This window comes from Rhinoderma darwinii, chromosome 3 (assembly GCF_050947455.1).
Source record: "Rhinoderma darwinii isolate aRhiDar2 chromosome 3, aRhiDar2.hap1, whole genome shotgun sequence".
Taxonomy (NCBI): Eukaryota; Metazoa; Chordata; class Amphibia; order Anura; family Rhinodermatidae; genus Rhinoderma; species Rhinoderma darwinii.
Genome location: NC_134689.1, coordinates 243,600,042 through 243,615,105, shown reverse-complemented (window position 1 = coordinate 243,615,105; position 15,064 = coordinate 243,600,042). Strand labels below are relative to the sequence as shown.

Here is a 15,064-nt window from a genome sequence, read left to right as displayed (position 1 = left end):
GGACCATTTATATGGATACAACTAAATAAAATGGGAATGGTTGGTGATATTAACTTCCTGTTTGTGGCACATTAGTATATGGGAGGGGGGAAACTTTTCAAGCTGGGTGTTGACCATGGCGGCCATTTTGAAGTCGGCCATTTTGTATCCAACTTTAGTTTTTTCAATGGGAAGAGGGTCATGTGACACATCAAACTTATCGAGAATTTCACAAGAAAAACAATGGTGTGCTTGGTTTTAACGTTACTTTATTCTTTCATGAGTTATTTACAAGTTTCTGACCACTTATAAAATGTGTTCAAAGTGCTGCCCATTGTGTTGGATTGTCAATGCAACCCTCTTCTCCCACTCTTCACACATCGATAGCAACACCGCAGAAGAAATGCTAGCACAGGCTTCCAGTATCCGTAGTTTCAGTTGCTGCACATCTCGTATCTTCACAGCATAGACAATTGCCTTCAGATGACCCCAAAGATAAAAGTCTAAGGGGGTCAGATCAGGAGGCATTTCTTCTGCGGTGTTGCTATCAGTGTGTGAAGAGTGGGAGAAGAGGGTTGCATTGACAATCCAACACAATGGGCAGCACGTTGAACACATTTTATAAGTGGTCAGAAACTTGTAAATAACTCATGAAAGAATAAAGTAACGTTAAAACCAAGCACACCATTGTGTTTCTTGTGAAATTCACGATAAGTTTGATGTGTCACATGACCCTCTTCCCATTGAAAAAACTAAAGTTGGATACAAAATGTCCGACTTCAAAATGGCCGCCATGGTCAACACCCAGCTTGAAAAGTTTCCCCCCCCCCATATACTAATGTGCCACAAACAGGAAGTTAATATCACCAACTATTCCCATTTTATTTAGGTGTATCCATATAAATGGCCCACCCTGTAGAATCTGGAACAGTAGGGATGTAGCCATCTTTATCTTGACTCTGATAACTTGCTGCAGCGTGATATCACACAACAAAAGCCATTGAAAAGTCATTGAAAAAGTCAAGATAAAGGATATTGCCACTGTGTATTAAATGCGTTCAAATTAAAGGTAAAGATGGCTACATCTGTACCGACAATCACTTCAATCAATATCATTACAGGGTTTGCTGGTCCGCTAATATAGGGTTGGTCTATACCGCCCTGTAATATGTACTCACATCTGCATAGCACCCAGAATAACATTTATTAGCCCCACAAATGAATGAAAAGCAACCGATCTTAAAAATTGCGGTTGTTTTAAACAGTACACAAATTGTAAAGTGTATATACACTATAAGGCCAAAAGTATATGGACACCCATCCTAATTATTGAGTCCAGGTGTTTCAACCACACCCATTACAAACAGGTACATAAAATCAAGAATACAGCCATGCAATCTCCATAAACAAACATTGGTGGTAGTATGGGTCATACTGAAGAACTTATGGTCCTCTTACACAGCCTGTCCTGGGCTGTGTAAACGATCGGTGACCAACGAGACAGTTCGTTGATCGGCGCTCATTTGCTCCTTTCACAAGGAGCTAGTATAGGGACGAGCGCTTTGTTCTCCGATCGCTCGTCCCCATACATTATTATCATATCGGCAGCGCGTCTCCCTGTTTACACAGAGAGATGTGCTGCCGACAACGATAATATTTTACTTTTTAAACGATACAATCAGCCGATGAACGAGCGTTTGCTCGCTCAGCTGCTGATCGCTGTCCTGTTTACACAGAGCAATTATCGGCAACGAGCGTTATATGAACACTCATTTGCCCGATAATTGGCAAGTGTAAAAGGGCCTTTAGTGACTATAAACGTGGCACTGTCATAGGATGTCACAGCTGCCACAAGTCAGTTCATGACATTTCTGATTTGCTAGATCTGCTCCTATCAATTGTAAGTGCTATTATTGTAAAGTGAAAGCGCCTAGGTTCTGGCTAGGCCCCTTATTTCCAGTAAAGTGTAATGTTAATGGTATAGCATACAATCACACTTTTTAGACAATTGTATGCTTCCAACTTTGTGGGAGCAAATTGGGGAAGGCCCTTTCCTGTTTCAGCATGACTGTGCCCCTGTGCACAAAGCAAGGTCCATAAAGATCTGTTTGGTGTGGAGGACCTTGACTGGCCCGCACAGAGCTCTGACCTCAATCCCATCAAACATCCATGGTTTTGTAATGGGATTTCCAACTAGCCGATATACTCTAGGTATGATGGAGAGATGACCAAATACTTTTGGCCAGTTAGATACCTTGATTCAGATTCTTTCTCTCATATCTATCTATCTATCTATCTATCTATCTATCTATCTATCTATCTATCTATCTATCTATCTATCTATCTATCTATCTATCTATCTATCTATCTATCTCTATATGGGTAGCGTAAATACTGCTATCATCTGGGACCCGTGGTTGCCACTTTTTCCCCCACATACCAACCAGGTTTAGGGTGTATTTATACATGTCGGTTTTTTTTTACATTTTGTTGGGTTGTCGTGGGGGAAAAAAACACACCACAAAATTGAAAGGCATAAATATAACCAAACATGGGTAAGAAGTAGGTGTGGGGGCGTAACTTCCCGCTGACTATGATCTGCTAGTTAGCATCAGACAGACAATGACTCACTGTAAGGCTCTGTTCACATCACATTTTGGCCCTACGTTTAGGGTATGTTCACACGGGGGCGTCCGTTACGGCTGAAATGACCTGAAATTAGCCTGAAAACATCCCCGTAATTTCAGCCGTACCGGCATGTGCAGGCGCTTGAACGCCGCGTCCATTACGGCCGTAATTAGCGCTGCTATTCATTGGAGTCAATTAATTAACGGCCCCAATTACGGCCAAAGAAGTGACAGGTCACTTCTTTGACGCGGGCGTCTATTTACGCGCCGTCATTTGACAGCGGCGCGTAAATACACGCCTCGTGTGAACAGACAAACGTCTGCCCATTGCTTTCAATGGGCAGATGTTTGTCACCGCTATTGAGGCGCTATTTTCAGACGTAAGTAGGGGCAAAACCGCCCGAATTCCGTCCGTAAATAGGCCGTGTGAACATACCCTTAGCATGTAGTTGGGAAAGCTCCCGAAGTGCACATTAAACATGTCCATAGTGCTTCATTGTCAGACAGAGCGTCCTTTTAGCTTTAGACTGGCAGGAATACGTTAGTATACAACAAAAAAATAAAAGGTATGAAATAGCATAGTAGACTACGCTATTCCATCCCGCGGAGCCCAGTAAAAAAGTATACATGAAACTTATATGTTTTTTTTTTAACATAGTAGCCTATGGGTGATGGAGATTCCACTGTATGGAATCTGTCAAAGGGCATCCGTTAAACAGATACGTCATCAGCTTTTCGATAGCTTTTCATTACATATCCGTTAAATGGATGCTATTATTGCCTTTGGGTGACTGATACGTTAAACGAATGCCTAACACCATCTATTTTCAGAAGTTTGTTCAAGATTTCCTTATCAGTGACTAAAATGGTATATGTTTAACAGATATGTCAGGAACTCTCATGACCCCCTTTCATGACATATTCATCAAACGGATACCATTATAGCCTATGGGTCACAGATCCGTCACGGCAACCTTATTGAGGCTCCATCTATCAGGAAAACGAGGATTCTCTGATGGCCATTCAGCAATCCTATCCGGCCAAGAAGAGGTGTAAACGCATGTACATTTCTCTCTCGTTTATGTCTAAGGCAGTCACTGGCTAACTCCCAGAGCATGCGTGGCCACCTTTACTACATGTGGATGTGATAGGAAGTGAGATGGAGTCCAGGTTCTAGAGGTGGGACGGGGGCCCCCTCCACATTTTTTGCCCAGCAGCATCTGCCAACCTTAATCCGGTCCTTGACATACCATATGTAAAAATTACCCCAGTTTTGTATATAATCAATTAAAATATATAAATGTCTATTTCACATATACAGATTCGTAAGATATGCATGGCATAATATGTTATATCCAGTTTATTACCCCCAAGGGAGTTCCCGTTGTCTTACGTTCCTCTGGAAATGATCAAAAATATTATTGTGCTTGTCCCATATTAGCCAATGACATCAATTCAAACAAATCACCCTGTAAATGATTGGTTCCATGTTTGGGCAATGTCACCACCGGTAGGCATGGCCCCCATATCCTGGAAGATGCATCCCAAAGCTGTGTGTACGTCTGCACCATGATTGCTTGGTGATTTGACAACTGCACTAACACAATCATGTGGCAAATAAAGTGAATTAGTTGCCAAATAAAAGTAAGCTACAGAAATATAATAAATGTGAATCAGAGACAATATAAATAAATAAATAAATAGACTCCCCTTAGTGAGTATAGAAAAGACTATTAAAGGCTTTTGACTTGGGGAAAACATTTTTGCACTATGTGGAGCATTTTATGCTTATAGATTGAGCAGAATGGTGGAGCGAAGTGGAAACTCAAGTATATAACGAAATCTCGGCAAGCTGCATTGTTAACCGTCACCCATAGAAACGTGGGAGTGGAATTACATCCTGTGGAGAATCGTACGTGAAAGCCCTATGAAGCTTCTACTTCTTCAGCAAATGCAAGTTGAGCAAGGGATTTTATACTAATATTTCTGTCATTGCTGTGGAATCGGACCTTACAACTTAAAGAGTATGACTTCTTGTGGAAGTGATTTAAGTCATTGTAACCGATACTGCGTTTTTTTTTTTTTTTTAAAGATTATGGCTCTGTTCACACTTGTGTTCCAATATTTTTGACATTCGTCAGCTATCATAAAAAAATGTGATTCATCAGTGTGGATCAGATGGAAAATGGATCTGTCACATCGTCATGGCTTCCACAGTACATGGAAGCCATGACGCTGTGTGAACGGAGTCTAATAACCTTTGTGGGCACTTAAAATAATTCAATTTTAGTAAAAAATCAGTGTCCCTTTTTTAAGAAAGCGCAGTTATGACAAAGATATCTAAGAGCTTTGTATCAATGAAAATAGGTATAACTGCTGTATATACCTTCTGGGTGGATCCAACCAATGTTGACGTGTATTGATGTATGCTGACGTATAAAGTATTATATACAAATTATGTATAATGCTCACACACAAAGCTTGAATTGTCTCCCTAATGGTTTAAGAGTGTGCTATAGGCTGTGATTATGTGAAGCGAATCCACTTTTCCCACTATACTGTGAGGTTAGCAAGGCTACTTGATAACCATGGAAACATAGTGCGGATATACACCGATCAACCAGCCTTGGGATGCATCTCCCGGGATATGGGGGCCAGGCCGACTGACTGTATTGTTGTTTTAGCAATGATGGGTGGTGACATAGCTCAAACATGGAGTCAATCATTCACAGGAGTTTCGCCCATCATCTCCATAGAAACGTAACTCATGTCATTTTGGGCATGTGTAGTAATTTGGATAAATGATGCATAGATGACGGGGATCGGGCCAGCCCACAGGAACTACCTTTGGGGGTAAGGAATTTGATATAACATTATTTCATGAATATCATGTGCTCATCTCTGGGGCTAATAAATGTTATACTGGATTTTATGCTGACGTCTCATTGAGCCATTTACATAAATAATCTCATCTTTATCAATGCATCAGGAATTCTGCAACATAGTAAAAAAATATATATTAAAATGAACAGAACTGGAAAGGGAAACAGTCAGACCCTTTAACATTATTTGACCATATTACAGATGAACTTATATCACTAATCTACAGGGCACAATTGCACTTGCTAAAAAGTGTCCATCAGAAAACTGGAAAACATGTGGCCAAATAACCCTCCCCCTTCTGTGAGTCCTCGCAGCCACCCAGCAGTGCCAACAGATGATAGGGTGCCATTTAGTGCCCACTAGTTAAACTTATACATTATACCAAGGTGCTCATCTTATACAAATCTATCCAGGTAAATTTTTGTTCCACCAAGAAACCCAATGACCTTCAAAACGCTCAAATGCTTTTGAAACTTGTAATAAAGTATATTGTTTGGCAAGAAATGCTTCAAAAGCAGTGAATGGTGGATAATGGTGAAAGTTAAGAGCAGATCGCACACATCACTAAAGCGCAGTGATCAAGCTGTGCACCATGGTAAAAGAAGAGCCAGAAAACAAGAATCTCAGTGAAGGACGTGGTGACTATGATAAGCAACCTATGGGCAACAGCAGAATAAGAAGTGTAAAGCATGTGCTTCATATACATAATAAAGCAGCCATGCATCTCACTGTAAGGTGGGGAGAATTGTATGTGTTAATAAAGAAGACTGTAAGAAACCTTAAAGGCTTATTCCATTATTTCATATTATAAAGTGATGGCATACCCCTGGGATATATCACTTTATGATGTAGTCCTCTGGGACCCCCACTGATCCTGAGAATGAAGGGGACACAGTGCTGATTTAGCCCTGCGTCGCCTTCTAAATTTTCAGGGCACATCAGTTCTCCCAGCCGCCTTGAATGGAGTCACTCTGAAGCCTAGTAAAATGGTATAACTTTAAAAGGAAGGAATAACTCTTTAAAGAGGCTCTGTCACCACATTATAAGTGCCCTATCTCCTACATAAGGGGATCGGCGCTGTAATGTAGATAACAACAGTGCTTTTTATTTAGAAAAACTATCTCTTTTCACCACTTTATTAGCGATTTTAGATTTATGCTAATGAGTTGCTTAATGCCCAAGTGGGCGTATTTTTACTTTAGACCAAGTGGGCGTTGTACAGAGGAGTGTATGACGCTGACCAATCAGCATCATGCACTCCTCTCCATTCATTTAGTCAGCGCTTAGGGATCGTTTTAGATCCTTATGTGCTGTCTTATACTAACAGATTAACGATACTGAAGTGTTTAGACAGTGAATAGACATTCCACAGGATGTCTATTCACAATCCCTGCACTTCGTTACTGTTTCTATGGTAGTTACTTGCCCACTTGGGCATTAAGCAACTCATTAGCATAAATCTAAAATCGCTAATAAAGTGGTGAAAAGAGATCGTTTTTTTAAATAAAAAGCACTGCTGTCACCTACATTATAGCGCCCATCTCCTTATGTAGGCGATAGGGCCTTATAATGTGGTGACAGAGCCTCTTTAAAGGCGTTTTTCCATCAATCCATATTTATCACCTATGTGTTCGGTGGGGGTCCGGCCAATGGTACCCCCACCGATCATGAGAAAGGGCTTACCTTGCCGTCCCTGGGTGCTCCATAAGAATCGAGCGGTAGTGCCAAGCATGCACACTACCTCTCCATTCTTATGGGGCTCCCAGGAACGGCAGGTAAGCACGTTCTCATGATCGTGTGGGTCCCAGCGGTCAGATAAATAGGTGATAAATAATGACTATGGGAAAACTCCTTTAAGTATTGTAAAAAATATAAAACATATACAGATAGGGTATTTAGATTGTGAGTTCCACTGGGGACAGCGAGTGGGGAGAACTTTTGTACAACACTGTGGCGTTATGTTGGCGCTATATATGTAACAGAAATAAATAATTAATACCTGAAGGTGCATTACAAATTCTTTTGTTGGTTTGAAGAAAAAAAATCTACGAGTACACTACATTGTATATACAAGAACACTGTCAGAAAAGGAAAACCAATACCTTGAAAACGGTAAGATGTTTAGCATATAACAAACACGGTTGTGATGGATGGAAGACACTACTATCAGGCATGATGATATACAGCCCCTATAAGGGTATGTGCACACACACTAATTACGTCCGTGATTGACGGACGTATTTCGGCCGCAAGTCCCGGACCGAACACAGTGCAGGGAGCCGGGCTCCTAGCATCATAGTTATATACGATGCTAGGAGTCCCTGCCTCTCTGCAGGACAACTGTCCCGTACTGTAATCATGTTTTCAGTACGGGACAGTAGTTCCACGGAGAGGCAGGGACTCCTAGCATCGTACATAAATATGATGCTTGGAGCCCGGCTCCCTGCACTGTGTTCGGTCCGGTACTTGCGGCCGAAATACGTCCGTCAATTACGGACGTAATTAGTGTGTGTGCACATACCCTAACAAGTCATCTCCCCACTTAGGCTTTTCTTCAGGTTTTATTGTGTTACAGCACTGAATCACAGAGGATTTAATAAGGCTTTTTTATCCTGATAAACTAATGTCAAAATGACAACAAATGTCTACAAAGTGACAACGATGGAACGTATAGCTAAACATACTGTATGTAACTCTCTGCCTATACAGTTGCATACGTCTCCCATTAACCTATTTGGTATGCGGTAGAGTGGGCAACACTTTCCAACACATTTGGAGATTCGGGATCCTGACATAGTCCAGTCAAACGAATGCCGAAAGGACCCACTTTTGGCATATATTTGCCAATTAAAGTATACATCAGGAGATGTTCCTGGCCTATACCCAAACAGTACACCACAGCCGTAGTGTATATCGAGCAAAGAGCCATACCATTACCGCAAAACACATAAAAAAAGAATGTCAATTCATGCGTTTGCAAAGACGCACAGTTTTTAATGTGGTTTTTTTTTTGTGGTGGGAAAATGGTATGATTCTTTGCACAAATTTAGAACTCACATGTGTTCAGTCAAGGTGTTTCATGGGTTTGTACCAAAAATACACTTGTTTACGAAAGATTTAAGGCTGTATTCTCATGTCACAGTCAATATGTGTTTTTTGGCACGGTTAGCAAAAAAAAAACCTGAACTGTTTTGCAGCGATTTTGGTAAATTTGTGAATTTTTGCTAGGGTTTGCTGCAATTTGTTTGTGACGTGGGAACTCTAAGGGTATGTTCACACGGCTTAGCAAAATACGTCTGAAAATACCCAGCTGTTTTCAAGCGAAAACAGCTCCTGATTTTCAGACGTTTTTGTAGCAACTCGCGTTTTTCGCTGCGCATTTTACGGCCCTAAGTATGTGAACCCTAAGTACTTCTTTTGAAGTGCAGTTTTCCGCAGTGGACATTCCGGACGAAAAACTGCACAACAATTTGGTGTGGTTTTTCGGCCGGAATTCCCTGCGGAGCCCAGGGCGGATATGCTGTGTGCTTTTACGCAGTGTATACGCCCTGTGTGAACATAGCCTCAAGGTTGTAATTGCTGCCAAAGCTGCCTCCCCTAATCTCTGACTTGAAAGGAGGTGAGAAGTTATGCATCCAATAATTTTGTGTTTAACTAATATAATTAATATAGATCACTTTGTAGAAATTTATTTTGACATTGAAGTGTATTCTGTTGAATAGTGTAATAAAAAATTAAAATGAAATCTACCTTGATTCAATGGTGTTCCCCAATAAAAGTTAAAAAATCTAAAGGAGTGGTATGCTGTTCATAGGCACTTAAGTGTAATGAAAAGACTGACATAAAACACTGGATTTTTTTATATTTTGGAGTTCTAAAACACTATAAGCCTCTGTTCACATGTTTTTTGCCTTCCGTCGACAGTATACATCGGGTGTTTGTTCTGATGTTTATCTCTGACAGAAGGCTCTGACGAATGCCAAAAGTACACTCTTTTGCCATCCGTCGGGGAAATGAACCTTTATGGATAAGTTTGTATCTTTACCACACCAATAAACTATTTGTCTCATATTTTGCTCTTGACTTGACTTTATCTAGTACAGCTGTATAATTCTGATAATTCTCACCAACTATTCCTTAATCTAAGTAACTCTTATTCTAACTGGTCTCTTCTTACCGAGCCGCCACCACTGGAGATTTCTTGCCAGGGTCCATTCCCGGGATTGATGGCTCCTCCCCCAGTGACCGTGTGTCCTTGTTTAGCAGCTGAAGTCGAGAACTGATTTCCCCAATTACAGACGGCTTTTCTATTTCCACAGGGCCTCCGTGTGAAAGAGGCCGACTTTCAATTGGATCTCCCCATAGTTTAGATCTTCTCTGAAAGAGGTAGCGCGGACGGCCCGCTGCATATTGCTGCTGGGCAATAATCTCACTGTCCGAGGACTGCTTGAGAAGGGGGTCCCTGAAGGTCACGGTGCCCTTCATCAGTTGAGACTTAAGTTTGGGCTTTGGAGGCACTGGCGGCTTCTCGAGTATAAAAGTTTGACCGTCGGCGTACGAGGTGTAGGTGTCAGTTGGTTCCCCACTCTCTGAGGATAGAGTGGACATGCTGGACACAGTAGAGATGGTACTTGTGGTCTCCAGATGGTGGTCACTCGAGCTCCTGGTGTCCACTTCCTCCACACCTGAGTCAGTAGCTGACTCTGGATGTGTTAGAGGGGCATCAGAAGGCTTCCCTGAGGATGGTACACCACTAGCTAGCTTGGCGGATGGCACCGCCAAAGTACCAGGCCGAGACAGTTGGCTGATGGGGGTGCCAGATTTGGTGACCAGGACTCCATTAGCAAAAGCGTCAGGAGGAGGCAATAGCCCAATTTTTGCTAATTCTTCCCTAGTTTCTTCATCACTCGAGGACAGCATGGCTGGTGGCAGATTATTAGCCCCAAAAGGCTCCACTTCCTCCTCTGAGCTTCCCTGACCAAGAGTTTTATCGGAAGAAGAGCTTGATGGAGCCTTTTCTTCAGTATCTTGTGGCTGTGGGGCCATTTTCTGATCAGTGATAGCTGGTGCCTGCTGCTCTTTATCTTCTGTCCCATTGCTGGTAGCATGCACCATTATAAGCCCTGCTGTTTTCTGCTGAGAGGTGTCAACAATGCTTAGAATCATAGGTTTCCTTTCCTCCACCCTGCTCTCAGGTCGTTCTGGACTTTTCTCAGCACGACCCTCTCCATCTCGTCTTAGGGGAACACCCCACTGGCCTTTCACAGAAGCCCTAGAAGGGCTATATATAGGTGATGCTGACCCTTCTATCTCCATTCCCACCTCCCCCTCTTTGGTTTGAATTTCCAGAAAGAGTGGAGGAGCTCTATCAGAATCTGGGCTCCTTACTGGAGTAGGTGTCCTTGGTGGAGGAGGAGATGGTGCCTGGGCAGAAAGCGCACGTTCTCTTGCGGCCAGCGCAAGTGCAAGAGGTGAGTTCGGATCAAGGGGCTTACCAGTAAGGGGGTGGATAAATGTAGAATGAGGACTGCTGTACATCAAAGACTTAAGTGAAGAACCTGGAGAAGGTAGGAGGACATCACGACTCCCCAACAATCGCTCATCAACAGAGCGTGAAGGTTGCAAAGAGGGGAGGTCTGGAGAAGGTGGTGTTCCCTCCAATGCTCCGACCGAGAGGAAGACTGTGGATTTACGTTTCTCATCCAGCCGTCGCTCACGTTCCTTCATTACTCCAGCAAGTGCTGTTGCAAAAGGACTACCTAATGGATCGTGGTGCGCGCTTCCTAACTCCATCATACTCTGTCGTGGGCTACGTCGAGATGGTGAGGGATCCCGTGAATAACCCCCAGCCATGGCTAAAGCGGCTCGTTCCTGTGCATCTTCCACTTGAAGCTGTTTCACAAGAGGACTCTTTTTGCGCTGTGGCTTCATTGGTGCAAACAAACCCATATTAGCATAGGGATTGTCCACAGCCCGACTTCTTCTTTTTAATTTTTCTGGAGGTGTCGGTGATGGGCCAGGTCGAGAAATGCTTGTAGGTTCCACAGGGAGGTGAGACGTATCTTGAAGAATAATCATGGAACGAGCACGCTTTTGACGATCAGGAGGAGGGAGGGCACGATCCATGCTTAACAGCTCTGCAGATCCCATTCCATGTGGAAGCCCATGGAGTCTGGCTTCAAAACCTGGTTTAAAGCTGGAATGCACTGTATCATACCCCCTACCAGGAGGGGGTGGTGGGGAAAAAGCTGGTGGTGGTCCAGTGTCAAAGTAATAGGGGGATGGAGGTGGAGGAGCAGTTTTCTGTGGAGGAGGTGGAATTCCAGGACCTTCCCTTAAAGAATCCTGCATGGAGGTGCTGCGTGGGAATCGTCCATCAAGGAATGAATCAGAAAATTTTTCATCTTCACCTAAGGGCCGATACAAAGTAACAACCTTAGTTGACACAGTTAAAGTGCGTTAAAGAATTATACTGCATAAAAAAATCTGATGTTATTATGCAAAACATTAATACACAGAAATACATCACAGGAGCCTTTCAGGACAGTACAGGTATATTTATGCCATTTAAAATTTCCTGCTCATTAAGGGCACCTAACTTAATATGTTTATAGTAGCAAAAACAATGTTAATTTAGTCTGCATAAACTTCGAAACTAAATACCCCCAAAAGTAAATATTCTTATCTATTCTCATTCCATTTAAAAAACAATTCTAAAGAAATACAGTATGTTTTGCAACTACTATATCTTGGATGATAAAAAATACAACATGAGAATGAGGCGACCAATCAAAAATGTAAGAGCAATACATTTCTTTTTTGGCTCCACTCATTCCTGCAATTGGTGCTGTGATTTTATTAATCCTGGAGCCCTGCTGCATAGTCATAGATTTAAAGAATAAAATTAAAGTTGCCTGAGGTAAGAGGGGGTATGGTAAGCTCTCATGCTCCTTCTAGTGGCGATATTGATTTCAGTAAACGCTTTGATCAGTCTATCAGTCCAAAGTCCAGTGTAAACGCTGCTGCTGGTCAGCCCACAGTCTAGTGTAAACATTGCTGCCGGTCAGTCCATAGTCCAGTGCAGGGGCGTAGCTAGGGGGGGGGCAGGCGGGGCATGTGCTCCGGGCGCAACTTAGCGCCACCCCCTCCTGCACTATAATTGTACCTGCGTCTATAGGACACAGATACAATTAGAAGCAATGAATGGCCAGGTACGTACCGTGCCCGGCCATTCAGCGCTTTTCTGCGAGTGAAGCGGAATCGCGCTTCCGTCGTTGAAAGGCGCAGACTGACAGGGAAAGTCATTCTGCCAAGCCAATCAGCGCCTTTCAACGACAGGAGACCTGCGCAGAAGAGAGCAGGTCTCCATTGCTGCCGGCCGGCATGGGAACGGCATTAGGGTGAGTTTGAACAGTTTGTTATTTTATTGTAATACAAAAGTGTGTGGCTTTATCTACGGGGGTGGCTTTATCTACAAGGGGGGGCTTTATCTACGGGGGTGGCTTTATCTACGGGGGTGGCTTTATCTACAAGGGGGGCTTTATCTACAGGGGCTTTATCTATGGGGGGTCTTTATCTACAGCGGGGGCTTTATATACTGGGGGGCTTTATCTATGGGGGGTCTATCTACAGGGGGCTATATAGTGCGGTGGGCTATCTATGGAGCACCATATACAGGGGTGGGCTATATCTACAGGGGGGCTATATACAGGGGTGGGCTATATACAGGGGTGGGCTATCTATGGAGCACTATATACAGGGGTGGGCTATATCTATAGGGGGGCTATATACAGGGGTGGGCTATCTGTGGAGCACTATAGGGGGAGCTATTTGTGGGACACTATATACATGGGTGGGCTATATGGGGGCACTATCTACAGGGGGCTCTATGGCAGGCACTATCTATAGGGGGCACGGTGTGTGTGTGTGAGACACAGTGTATGGTGCTATTATAATTAGAGGTGCAGTGTATGACGCTATTATATTTAGGGGCGTAGTGTGTGGTATAATGAGAACTTTATCTTTATTTATAGGTGTAGAAATGTTGGAAAAGTGAGAAGCTGAAGACATCTGAATGGCAAACTTCAGAAATAGTGTGTGACCGGGAGAAGTTATCATAGCGGTCTGGACCGGATGGAGAAAAAGAACTAGAATCTGAGACGTCACCGGTGAGTCAATTAATGTAAATGTTTATTCTGCCTCTAATCAGCACTGTAGTCACTGTATGATCTGCAGTGAGATGATGGGTGGTATGATTAGGATATGATTTATTTTTTGTGAAACAGCATCATCCAGCATATCCTTACCATTGTTCGGGCCATGCTGGGAGCTGTAGTTTTACGCCGTACATACCTATACGGCAGGGGTTGCACAGCTGTATTTGTTAAGGGGCTGTTTTAGGCTATGTTCACACAGAGTATTTTGGGGGAGGAATATCTGCCTCAAAATTCCGTTTGGAACTTTGAGGCAGATATTCCTCTCCCTGCACGCCGATTTTCGCGGCGATTATCGCGCCGTTTTTCACCCGCGGCCATTGAGCGCCGCGGGCATAAAACAGCGAGAAATACGCTTTCTCCTGCCTCCCATTGAAGTCAATGGGAGGTCAGAGGCGGAAGCGCCCGAAGATAGGGCATGTCGCTTCTTTTTCCCGCGAGGCAGTTTTACTGCTCGCGGGAAAAAGACGCCGACGCCTCCCATTGAAATCAATGGGAGGCGTTCTCGGGCCGTTTTTGCCGAGTTTTGCGACGCGGTTTCCGCGTCAAAAAACTCGGCAAAATACCCCGTGTGAACATAGCCTAAGGGTGTATCACTCATTCAATCAACATTTATGTCATATCCTGAAACATAATAATTTGATGGTATTTACCTATTTAAATGCAGAATACTGAATTCATAGTATTATACTCAGAAGCATATTTGTCTGACAAGGAAAGCATACAGTGGTAGATCAAGAAAAGGTCTCAGCAAAGCTAAGCTTTGAGCAAAAACATGCCTTAACTTACCCACAGACTTTGTCCTGGACATCCCATGGTGGAGTGAATAATGAGCTTTTTCACCAGGGATTTGAGATATTGCATGTGAAGAAATTCCCTGTCTCTCTAGCAGTGACTACAATAGACAAAGAGGAAAAAAAAAAAGAATATGAACAGATCAATATATATGTGGGAAAGCTTGTAGACAGTGTGAAGCAGTGTAAAGTGTATTAGGTTAGGTTGCTGTTTGATCTTACACTTATCTCAGCTGGGGTGATGCGTCTACTTGTTGGTCGCTGCTTTACTGTTGCGGCTCTTGAGTCAGCCTCAGCAATCTCTGGCCTCATGGAAGGATCGGAAGCCACCAAAATCTCGTCCAATCGTTCTGGAAGTAATAAACGGCATCATTCTCTGATACATTCATTAGTACATGTTAAATAGGCATGAGAATAAAACAAAAGTGTGTATAATGATCACACGCAGTTAGGGGGTTTTATACTCATAATAATAATAATAATAATAATAATAATAATCAGATAATATAAAATTTCATCTAAATAATAATAAATAACACAAGTACACAAATGGTTAAACTCAGTTGCC

At 42.9% G+C, this 15,064-nt stretch overlaps 1 protein-coding gene across 5 annotated transcripts in view; it reads right to left on the bottom strand.

The window, feature by feature from the left end:
• SHANK3 (SH3 and multiple ankyrin repeat domains 3) overlaps nucleotides 1-15,064 on the bottom strand; it is a 424,536-nt gene that overhangs the window by 16,877 nt on the left and 392,595 nt on the right. For all 5 annotated transcript variants that reach the window (XM_075857615.1, XM_075857612.1, XM_075857614.1 and 2 more), the window contains 3 exons: nucleotides 14,719-14,846; nucleotides 14,492-14,597; nucleotides 9,667-11,899 (listed from right to left, as the gene is read on the bottom strand). In XM_075857615.1, the coding sequence (XP_075713730.1) occupies nucleotides 9,667-11,899; nucleotides 14,492-14,597; nucleotides 14,719-14,846 (2,467 nt within the window). The remainder of the gene's footprint in view (nucleotides 1-9,666; nucleotides 11,900-14,491; nucleotides 14,598-14,718; nucleotides 14,847-15,064) is intronic.